We start from the raw sequence: 12,763 nt of genomic DNA on the forward strand, positions 1-12,763 counted from the left end.
AAATCGCAAATTATCTTATTAGGTGACTTCAACCTTCATTTCCAAGATCCCAATGATGCCTCTGCATTTGATATTACTAACGTACTATCGAACTTAGGCTTTACACAACGCAGGAGCGAACCAACACACATTAAGTGCAGAACCCTTGACTGGTTAGCAGATTAAAACTGTGAAATCAATATTGAGTCTAACCAACCCTGTTCTTGGACCGACCACCACCTAATTACCTTTAACATTCCAGTAAAAAACGTCTGTGTTACTCAGGACATCGCGCCTGCAATGTGCACAATAAACAAGAGAGATATAACATGTGAAAAACTGCTCACACTTCTCCTTCCAACTCTCAACAAACATTCCTCTTGTTGCACTGATCCCTCTGTACTGGTAGACACGTTCAATCAGACCATGCTGAAAGCCCTTGACATTATTGAACCTTTCAAATCGAGGAAACTCAAACCACGTGCTCACCTCAATTCTTGGTTCACAACGCAGTTGAGAGTTCTTCGCAAAGAGAAACGTCACCTAGAAGCTCGTTGGAAAAGTAATCCTTCTGAAATGAACAAAGCTAGTCTCGCCTCAGCCACCTTGAACTACAAAGAGGCTATGCTCCAAGCCAAAAGAGATACTTATAACAAGCGAATCCTACAAGCCAAATCCAACACTAAAGAGCTGTTCAAGATCTTAAAAGAACTGGAATCCCTGGTCACCCCACCCGATACGTCTACTAAAGATAGCACCTGGTGTGACAATATTCAAAAGGCGCTCCTCAGTAAAATAGCTACACTCCAAGCCAAAATTAACGACAAAAAAACTCCCTTCAGATTGACTCGCAATACAAGCCGCAGCATGATAGATCTAAGCCTAGCATTCACACTCAGAAATTGCCTCTCTCTACTACTCAAGTTGAAGATATCATCAACAATCTCAAACCCTCCAACTGCCAGGGCGATCTATGTCCATCCCCCATTATCGAGGACCCCTCATATAACTTAGCCCCATTCATCACAGCCTTTATAAACTCATAATTTAGAACAGGTATTGTCACAGATAATTTGAAGGATGCGTGGGTCATCCCACTTCTTAAAAAACCTACATTAGATGCTAGCATACCTACAAACTACAGGCCTATCACCACTGTGCCTTTCCTGCTAAAAACCTTCGATCGAGCAGCCTACCTGCAGATCCAAGACTATCTGGAAAATAACAAACTTTTGGGCCTTAGGCAATCTGGTTTCCGTCCCTGTCACGGTACTGAAACCACCCTTATTGACCTCAAAACTCACATTGAAGACCTAAAAGGCAAAGGCAACCTGGCCCTTCTACTCCTTCTTAATTTATCAGCAGCGTTCGACTTGGTAAACCACCAAATCCTCTGTCGACACCTCAAATTAGCTGCCCACTTCTCTGACAAAGCTACTGCTTGGATCAGTTCATTCCTGGATAACAGATACATGAGGGTCTTCTCCCCCAATGCTGCTGCTGAACCATCACCAATCCCTTGCGGGGTACCACAAGGATTGTGCATTTCCCCTACACTCTACAATGTGTTTACAAAACCACTGTTCGATATCTTGGATTATCTGGGTGTCACCTACACGAATTACGCAGATGACACACAGATACTCATCTCCATTACTGGCAACCACACTGCCGACACATTAGCTGTAAATACTATCTACCAAGTCATTCAAGCCTGGATGGCACAACACAAACTCTGTCTCAATGACGAAAAGACAGAGCTTCTCATCTTGGGCTCCGATCAGAGACTCAACAAACTAGACCCCTCTTTCATATCATTCATAATTGATGGTAACATCATTAAATTTACACATGACACCAAAACATTAGCTATATATCTTGACTCCACACTTTCCCTCTCGAGACAAACCAATGCAGTATCCTCGGCCGCAGCCTGCACCTGTAAACTAATCACAGCCTGCTGACCCTTCTTCACACCAGCCAACTGCACTACACTAGCCAGGACCCTGTTTATGTCCAGAATCGAATACTGTAACACCCTTTTTTTTAGGCACCAACCCATGCAATCTCAACAAATTACAGATTATCCAAAATAATGCCATCAGAGCTGTGTTAAACATTCCCAGGAACCATGACTTTTCTGCCACCAGGCCGAGCCTTCACTGGCTTCCAGTATCACAAAGAGTTTCACTCAAAACACTTGCCCTGACTCACAAATGTCTCACCAACCAAGCGCCCAACTACCTGGCCTGTAGATTTACTTACCACACTTCCAACAGACCTCTCAGATCTGCCCAGGCCAATTGTCTCACCATACCTTGCTTTAAGCTACTACGATCAGGTGGGATCAGTTTCCCCATCCTTGCTGCGAAACTTTGGAACTCACTTCCAAACCCTTTTAGAGCTGAACCTTCATTCTTTGCCTTCAAGAGCAAGGCCAAAGTATGGCTGTCTGCCCAAGACCTCTGCCGGCACTAATTGTGGCCCTGGCCACCACCTGTGCTCTCTGCCTCACTGTATGCCTTGTACATACTTGGTGTCTGGAGATTGGCCCTGTGTATCACCGCTGTTCTTGCTAGTTTGAGTATAGAATCTTATTTGACTGTAAATGATGTCTGTTTTTCCTTATACCCTATACTACCCTGTATATCTTGCCTACGTTAAGGGCCAGGTGCACTATATAAATAAATAAAATACAAGTATGCAGATGCGGCTAAGGACACCAACGTGCTCGGTTTCTATTTTGTGCTTGGGTCTCCAGTCACACCTTTTGACTGCTGCAGCTGCCCCATTCTTAGTGTTTGGGTGTCAGCTCGGTGGTGTGAGCCCAATCCTCACAAACTTTACTGTTGTCTGTGAACTGCCCTCTCAGTCCACTTTCACCCTAGAGACTGGTTAGGTCACAATCACTCCTGTTTTCATCCAAGATATTCTTTTTGCGGCTATTTATTTCCCTACCACCCCTACAACCCCTGGAACTACAATCAGAGTGATACTTTGTGCAGTGTGTTGCATCTTCTCTGCTCTTCCTTTGGGGTGGGTTTTTGTACAGTATTTTCCCTTTGTTCTATGTGCAGATGGTATGTTTGATTAAAGTATACAAATTTGTATAGAACCTTGATTGGATATTTCCTTTGTTATAGACTGTGACACTGCTGTTTGGTTCACTTTCCACCCCTTTTAAGAGCATAGCCTTCCCTCGGCCCTATGGCGAAGGAGGTATATCTCTTAACTGTCCCTGTTTAATCTTTGAGATTGCATTCTGTTTTGGTTTGTAGAAGTGTTAGGGCTGAGTGGGCTATTTTACCCTTACCCTTCCTTATACTCCTGAGCAGCAGAATCCAAATCGTCACAGACTTTCAATCCCAGGCTGTGATATAACTTTATCCTTGCCTTTAATAGAGTCTTGAGTTTTTCATCTTATACTAACAAAATTGGCATTTAATGGTAGGGCATTTAGGCTTCCAAATATGCAAGATCAAAGCGTTGCCAGTAGGGGTGGGTGAAATTGTTCAATTGTGTTCCGCAGGATAATTGGCGAATTGCAGGCAATTGGCTGCTTGGAGACTTTTCTGATCCACATTTTTATTTTTGAAAAGTTTGTTTTTGAAAAATGCAATTTTGGGCAGGGATCGTTTCCCCTCCGAAATGTCATACTTGGGTGTTTCTGATCAACAAAACTCTGAAATTTCATGGAAAAACGAAATTTCTGCTAGAAAACAAAAAGCCAAGAGTGTGGCAGAAAACTTGGAAAACGGCCCAGCCAGCAGAACGGGATTGTTGGCGAATGCTTCCGCATTAGCGGGCACTCTCGCTGCTTATCGCGTTTTACTCTGTATGTCTGTCGACACAGTGGACGTTACTGTTTTTTGAGCTAACCGGCCATGACAGTGCATGTTACTATGTGTATTGGTCTTTTCTCCAAGACCGGGAACTAAAAGTATTTTCGGAACGGTTACTCTCTGCCTCTCTTAGGATGAGTTTGCTTGTTAGGGCTCACCACTTTCTCCACTTCTCTTTTCAATCTGCCTTTTCCCCCTTGTAGACCTCCTCAGTCACTAGAGATGTGTTTTCATTTACATGCAGATGCTATATAGGTCTAATTTGTGGTCAACCGACCTAGTGATGACTTTGCTGCCCTTTCTTAGGGATTGGAAAGACTAAATGACTATCCCAGGAGCCCTATGCTAAAGATGAACATGCCCAAAACAGACATTATTTTCCATGTCCAAGCCAGTTTTCCAGTACTCCATCTCATATGCCAATTCCTCAGAAATGTTTGATCTTTGTCCCTCTTTCAAAAATAAAGTCATAAATCTTTGTATCTGCTGGTATGTCACCCTCAGTCTGAATTTATAATGCAGTGCAATAGTTAAGGATGGCATTTAAAAAAAAAAGTTTTTTTAACTTTCATTATCTGTTCCTTTAATGCCAATATCCAGTGCTAGTATTTCTCCAAAATCATAGGAGTAGCGGGAGTAGCATATCACAATCTTTGACTCCTGTGGGATGTTTTTATCCATGCATCCGAGCCCTACCTCATAACTGTGCAGTACTGACATGGAAAACATCATGATGGCCAGAGCTTCCCAGAAAATGCACAGGGAAATGCATGAAGAATAGGCTGCCGCTCATTTTTGCCGATGTTATGGGCACAGAAGGGCACTGCCTAAAACCACCATTGGACTACCCACACAGTAGCCTGAAACCATTGGGAATGGCAATGCTGATTGCCAAAAGCAACCTAGAATTGTGGGGAATTCATTTCTTAAATCCCAAAAATGGGTGCAGTACCAGTACTCACCACTATCAGAAAGCCGGCGTTTTAAAACCACCAGATTTTGTTTAAAACTGAATAAATGAACCCAAAGCATGCCAAAGAAAGACTTACTGAGAGGTGGATACAATGTAAAGTTATATTCTGAAGTGACTTGAAGGTTTATAACAAGACTGGCTGAGCTGTGGATTTCAGCAGTTTAAGTAAATTTGGACTGAAAGACACTAAAAATCTAAATGTTTAAAAGAAATGAGTGACCTACTTTTGAGTGTCACATAGGCTGCAATTGTTTAAATGTCATAGTTTTAAACTTAGAATCAGCATTCTAGCTGCATATGTAAAAAATTGTTAGTTATTTGAATGCAGAAAACTGGGGAACAGAAATGACATGTGGCTAAAAACTGGCTTAAAGAGATTCCAATTTTGCCTGGCAACTACCCCCATCAGGAGTGAAACTTGATTCACAAGTAACTTCCCAGGCCTGGCTGTTTCCTGCTGGCCACACTAAGGATATGCCATCTCTCTGATAATTGAATTAAGGGGAGCCCCCACAGAATACAGGAGCTCTGAACAATGCAACCCCCTTCACCCAGGCAGATGGTTTATTGCAGATGTCGTAAAACAGCTTCCTCTTGGCTGAAGCTGGGAGGGGCAGGGTCTCTGAGCTTGGCAGAAACTGGAAAGACTGGTTTCTGTACCATGTGACCTGAAAAGACACATTCCTGTAGCCAGAATATGGTTTTAGAAAAAGATGGATCATTCATAGAGCGGACTTGTGAAAATTATTTAAATGATACCATAATTCTTGTGATTTTTCTGCCCACATTTTAAGACGTGTTAGGACCCGGTGGTATGTTCAGAGGGGTCTTAGCGGAAAAGAGGATATTACTCAAAATGTGTGCATGTGAAAAATCTGACACTTCATCAACTAATGTCCATACTCCTTGCGCACATGTGTGTAAATTTGGGTTAATGTCCGAAATTGCAAAATCAGTTAAAAAGTGCAAATGTTGCCATTTCTGAATGCAAACCCCCAGGAAGAGCAGATTTGGACGGGGTATACCTCCTGTGATATGTGATGGGTGTGTGTAATTTTAAACGAATGTGTACCTGTGCAAATATGTTTTTTTTTTATCAAATATAGATTGTGTGCAATTTGACAGGGGAGGATCCTCTGACCCATAAAACCTACAGCATCACTCTGACTCACAGTTCCTTCCCCAATCATGGGAGAGGGGAGAATTGGGCCAATGGCAAGTGTAGAGGGGTAGGGTCTAGTGATGCTGCACACACACCCATTTTAAAAACAGATAAAAGCAGACAGTCAGGACAGATAGGGGACATTCATTTCCATCTGCTGCGGGACGCTCTGCCGGAAAATCCATACTTTACCTCCATCAATCTCTAGAGAAAGCTGTGCAGAAAGATCCAGACTTCAAATCCATCAATCTCCAGAATCCAGAGAGAGAGAGAGCTGACCCAGATCACTGTGAAGTGCAGAGACCAGACCAGAGTCCAGTCTAAAACCTGACCAGATCTGTGGCGAGGCCCATCTATTTCAAAAATATATTGTGAGTACCCAGCAGACTGTGCAGAACCAATCTCTTAGTTAAAATAATATAATTCAATCTATTTTAACCTAAGTAGAACTGCCTCCTAACTGTCACTTGTCATTTTCCAGTTGCTAGCTGTCCTTTGTCTTTCTGAACTTTAAAATTTCAAATCTGAAAAACGACCTTTATTTAATCGCTCATATCTCCAAGACCATTTGTCCTAGAGACTTGCAGTAACGTTCATCTGGAAGCTGAGATCCTAGGCTTTCCTAGGACCCCAAAACGATATTGCTAGTCCTTATAGTTCCTCTGTATTCGCGCCCGGCGCACTCGGAAAAATCTGCCGCGATTTGACATTTTACCGCGATTTGCAAATTTCTCCACGTGTAAAAACAGCCGCTTCCGTGCTTCCATTTGCCAGAAATTCGTTTAACCTGCTAATCATTCCTGAATCATTGCAAGAGTGAGTCTGGACTAATACTAACTTGATACCACTCACCCTGAACCTCTAGAGGGAATTAAAAGCATTTTAGCATATTTTTCACTTCATTGCCAGCACATATAAAAGCATTTTGGGCCTGTGTTTCCAACTTCTGTAGTCTAAGCTTGCTGGGGTGAACTGAATTACATTTGATTGCATTTCTGAGAACTGTGTACTTTCCTTCCATTTCCTTGCATTGCATAAAGGGGGGAGGGGATTGCCAGAGAAAAGTGATTACATTGTTTTGTTGAACGCATATTGAGTATTTTCTGTACTGCATTTTCATTCCACCTTGCATCCATTTGAAACCATAAAGTATTGTTGCTATTTTATTCATACTATAACCACTCATCATTGATTATAAAGAAGTGTGCTAGTGCCAGACTATCCATTATTGATTACTGCTCAGATTCAGTGTGATATTCAATTATTAAATTATTATAAAGTGTGATATATATATCTATTGTTTAAATTATCAAATAAACCTTTTTACTTGCAAAACAGAACTACTTCTTGGCTCAGTGGGGTGAGGGGGATTCCAAGGGAGGGGTGTTATATAGGGGTAGTCATCCAGAACGCATGAACTGGACATAAAAATATATCAATAAGGGTTTCCATTCAGTATCCCAGACTAGGCATTGACTTAGCTGTAGTGTTGAATTGAATCCTCTTACACTCCTATGACATTAAAAGAAGTGAAATAAATGATCTTTGGGATAGCCCATATATAGCATTTTTAAATAATATTTCCTGCAAAATGTGCCAGAAGCATGTTGATATAATTATAATATTACTAGCAAATGTACCCATTCTCCAAACGGGTTCTGTAGACAGACATGATAACACTCAATTGTTGAAAATCAATGATCCTGTAGGTCGCTATTCCGGTTCGATTATTGCTTGATGTGCTTTGCACCCTGAATTAAATCACACTGAGAATGGGCTTGTGTGGCTGGCTGACATACCCCGAGGCAGATGTTGGGGAGGCGAATAGTTGGTGTGCTGCTGCATTGTGGGACCTTCTATGCTCTCTCCCCACCTGTAGCCTCACCCTGGCATGGGGTAATTTGTTGCAGTGCAAATATCTTAGAAACCATGCATTCTAGGGCTTTGAGGTTTTTGAGGTCCCATAGAAACCTCAAGTATTGTTCCTTGTGTCGTGGCCAGTCCTTCAACGACCACATAGATGTTTCACTGATTTCAGGCAACGTCTTATGTGTGAAGGTACTGAAATCTGGGGGAAGGGTTGGGGTGTACAAATGGCAATCGTACCGTGAGGAAATCAGCGTCTAACAACTGCAGAAACACAGGAGGATTAAGACACAATATGGTTACGCCAATCGACATTGATATATATTGGATGGAACATGACCGATAGAACATAAAGGGAGATCACCAGTTGTAGAATATCATAATTGCACATCCTGATGAACCGTCAGATAGAAAGATGGGGAATCACGTGTCAAGGAGCAAGTATTCAAAAATGATACTATATCGAATGAACAAAATTCAATTTGAGAGGAGCGAATATTGAAATATTACGCTATATTGAATGAACAAAATTCAATCTGAGAGGAGAAAGTCCTTCAATATTTTGACACATTGAATGAACATAATTCAGAATTGCGGAGTGAAAAGAGGACCAAGTATTCAAATTTAAAGGTATAATGAATGAACAAACTTCAATTTGAGAGGAGCAAGTGTTCCAACATTTTGGTACATTCGAATGAATATAATTCAATTTGAAGAGTGATAAGAGGAGAACGTATTCCAATATTATGTTGTGACCATCATCTATGTAAGGAGTTAAGAACTCATGTAAACATAACTCAAACTAATTGAATGAGCATAATTCATCTCAATGAGTTATTATTACGATTCACGCTTCACGAATATCACAAAATCAAGAAGTCTTGTGGCATAATAAAAGCATGCAAATCTATTTTTTTATTAAAATTAAATATTTGGCGCAACAAAATCGGACTCTGATGTTTTGTTTTCTTACCAGTAATGTCAGGAGGGTCCTGACAGGTAACTATGCAAAATGTGGTGCAGATTGGTGAACCTGTGGAATTGTATAAGGAAGAACGCTTCGCCAAGCCACAAACCCACAAACACATTTTGACTTTTGCTGAAATCTGGGGAAGGGGGTGGGTTGTCCAAATGTCATGTAGCCAGTGATATACGGATGGTCCTAATAGGTAACTATGCAACATTTGCTGCACATTGGTGAAACAGTGTGGAATTGTATAAGGAACAATGAACAACATTTTGTCGAGCCAGAAACCCACAAACATTTTTTGACTTTTTGCTGAAATCCGGGGAAAGTGGTGGTGTGTCCAAATGTCATATAGTCAGTAATGTCCGAAGGGTTGTAACAGGTAACTATCCAAAATGTGGTGCAGATTGGGGAAACAGTCTGGAATTGTATAAGGAACAACACTTCTCCAAGCCACAAATCGATAAACAAATGATGATCTTTATTAACATAGATAGTAGTAATACACCACTACAAAAACTAGTATCAATTAATTCCATATTGCTTTTAATAGATCAATATTCACATTGATTACATGTTATGGTTTTCAAAGTAGTTTACAGGGGTAGTAAACATAAACACAGGGATAGTGATTGCTACCCCTGCCTAACCCCCACATTACATCTATGCTCACATCACCACAGAACTATATCCTAAGGTAGTTGGGTCATTTATTAAATCAAAGTTGGATTATCCAAACTCCTCTTATGCAGATTACTAAATGCAGTGCAGACAGAGCAGCATGCTGCTGATTTCTTGTTTTTTGGATTGGCAAGAACATACCTAACCCTTTTCCTTTATAGCTGGTTTGACCAGCTTTCAGTCAACCAACATATTGGAACTCAGTACGAGGTTATCGGTAGGCTGCTAGTAGCACCGCCAGCCTACCGGCAACCTCGCCTTACCATTTCCACCACCCGAAATACCGGTATTACTGGGATATTATGGGCAGCAGTGGAACGGTAAGTTCATGTTCCCATGGAGTCCCATCGGACAGGTGTGAGAGTATAGAGTATTATTCCTTCCGTTCATGCAGCCTGTTCAAAATGTCTACACCATACAATGTCCACATCCTGTCAAGTAAGTATATAGGCATATAGGAAGAATGTCCAGCTCTATCACCTCATTTGAAGATAGCTTGCTTCCATCATGCAGGGAATCTAACTTCATAGAAACTCTAATAATGAGCGAGTCCCACAAGTCATGACAGGCCTTAAAAAGCTTGATTTAGATTAGGTTTGGCCCCAGAACCATGCCAACCTTCTGTTTATCCCAGTCCTGGAGTACCTCTGCCAAAGAGACTGGTTTTGGGTGGTCGGATTCATCCAGGAAGTAGGACCTCTATGCTGTGGTAGAATCCATTCCTGTGTCATTGTCTCATAGATGTTCCCAAAGAATGATCTCTGTATTTATGAGGAGATGTTGATATCAGCATACACTGCGGACACTGTCTCTACACTGATAATGCACCAGAAATGAGCAGTGTGTTCACTTCCATAGACCCCTTTAGGTTTAACTAAACAGTTTCTCTCCAACCAGGTCTAAAATTGTTCACAAATTCACTATTGTGGTTCTTAATGAGCTAGGTGGTCAAGGGATTCTCACCAGTGTTAGCCATCAGGTCCTTCTGCATTTTTGACTTTACCCTGTTGTATTATTAGTCATGTTACTCACTAGGTCACTAATCAGGTGATATCTGAATCTATTAATAATCACTATATTCTCCCATAGTGGCATGAGGTCCAACTATAGTCAACTACAGTTAGTATTCGCTTCAGGGAAACAGACCTTATTTATGGTCTTACTTCCCATCTGACCTAATAGACTTTCCAATTGTGATGTCACTTGTGATTTTAGATGTAGGATGCCAGAGGTTAGGGTTAATTCTAAACCTTCCAGCCATCACTTATTTTGTTTTGTCTAAGTCACCCCGAGTAGGAACGGGTTTGCCCAGATCTGGCTCCTGAGCGTGACAGCGCTCTTAGGGCATTGAGAGTTATTAAGATGACCCAATCAATTAAACACTATTGGTTGATGACCTACCCTTACTGATGAGGTGTGAGGCACGATGTACTTCTCTTTCCCTGCGGCGAACATTTGAGGAATCTCCGCAACCATTTCCCACAGGGCAGGAGGTGTCCCATTTGAGTCGATTTCTCCTCCTAAAGTAAAAAAGAAATGGGTCAAGGTAAATAATGCAAAGCCTATAAATCTGGTGTGAAATAAATAATGTCCTGTTTTCAGTGGCAGACTGAGCAATGGTCCATTACATCGCTTTCCATCTTCTCTATAGTACAAATCACCTGTGTACATCATTCCCATCAGACTGTTAACCCTTTGAGTGCTGCACCGTATATAGTCAAGAGTTAATGAGCACCTTCTTTGCGGTAAAGCAAAGGAGATACAAATGAATGTCTATGGTGGAGAAAATCCTTCATATGTAAAACGTGTGTTTAGGAAGTACATTTTTTACGTTCTTCTGTCTTTGTATATTTATTGTGGATTGGGGTATATAAATATATATATATTTTTCTATTTTGGCTGATGCCGCAATAAAACTGGATTTTGGAAGAAAAACCCATTGGGCCTCATTACGACCCAGGCGTTAAGGGTTAAAGCCGTCGTTAACCCTTAACGCCTATTCTGATTTTAACAGCTGCTCTTAGCAGCCGTTAAAATCCATGGCGCTAACCTGCCATGATGCTAATTACGGCACCGTAATTTACGGTGGCGTAATAAGCGCCTTCCCCACTCCCATTATGGCCTATGGGGCAAAAATGGGAATGGGGAAGGGAAAATGGGAAATGGGGATTTACCGCCCCACTCACCTTGGAATGGGGCGGTAAATCCGCCATCCACCATGGTGTCAACGTAGTTTACACCATGGTGGTAAAGTTGACGCAGTTAGCGCCTGGGTCGTAATGACCCCCATTGTCTTTTGTGCCTAATTAAGGACGAAGTTTTACTCTGGCGAGTATTCCACTGCTCGGAGTGCCATCCTCCTTGGGGAAAAGAAGGAATCATCTTTTTCCCTTTTTTTGCAATATATATATATATATATATATAAAGTTCACCAAGCCAAGCATTGCAACCAAAGGGATTTTGAAAAGAATGTCAACAATGGCTCATGTGATTTGGACTCCCTACTAATCTGCATATAACGAAGATGGCTTTGAACAGGATTATTGGACCGTGGGTAGGATTTGTGGGTGAGGGCGCGGGTAGTAGAAGGAGCCTTAGGAACTAAAACTGCCATTGGACCATAATGGGGCAGAAATGTGTGATCCAGAGTGAAGGACTGCAGTGTTCCTAAAGCTAGATTTGTTGGCAGGGCACGCACAGGGCTTTCCTGAATGAGTGTGGGAATTGTTATGGAAAGTGTTAAAGCAGTTGTTGTACCACCCTCTGATGACAATGCTACAGCGGCTACCTCTAAGAGGATAGCTAAAATACCTGTCAAGAAAGGAAAGCCAAACCCCTTTTTAAACATGGTTAGACAGGTCACAGCAGCAATGCTTAACCCTCAGGTTGGGGAAGTAGGTGGACATAAAGGTACAATTAGTCCACGCACCATCTCGAAAAAATACACCACGCGGATATACTGAAAAATATATACTTCAATGAAGTCAAAAAACACGATCAGTTCAAATAAGTACGTAGACCGTATTAAAGAGATAACACATTGTTTGAGACAGTAGTCTATATAAGAACTCTCCTGACCACAAATTCTGTATGTGGGGTAGTTACCTAATACAAAATAACGTGGGAGTGGGCAGAACCAAAATACCCTACAACCTAACAAGCAGGTAAGTACCTAGTAGTCTGAACAACTAAGCGCATTGTCCTATAGACACATTCCAACCTTACCACACGTGGAAGGCCCTGGACCCTATGGTCAGCACCTAACACATATGGAAAGGGATTGGATTAAAAAG

The 12,763-nt window shown here is 41.6% G+C and overlaps 1 protein-coding gene across 1 annotated transcript in view; it reads right to left on the reverse strand.

Moving 5' to 3' along the window:
• The window catches only part of LOC138566342 (protein SSUH2 homolog), a 274,538-nt gene that overhangs the window by 116,614 nt on the left and 145,161 nt on the right, over positions 1 to 12,763 (reverse strand). The window contains exon 8 of the mRNA XM_069643487.1: positions 10,872 to 10,990. Within this exon, the coding sequence (XP_069499588.1) occupies positions 10,872 to 10,990 (119 nt within the window). The remainder of the gene's footprint in view (positions 1 to 10,871; positions 10,991 to 12,763) is intronic.

This window comes from Ambystoma mexicanum, chromosome 2p (genome assembly GCF_040938575.1).
Source record: "Ambystoma mexicanum isolate Mex_15411 chromosome 2p, UKY_AmexF1_1, whole genome shotgun sequence".
Taxonomy (NCBI): Eukaryota; Metazoa; Chordata; class Amphibia; order Caudata; family Ambystomatidae; genus Ambystoma; species Ambystoma mexicanum.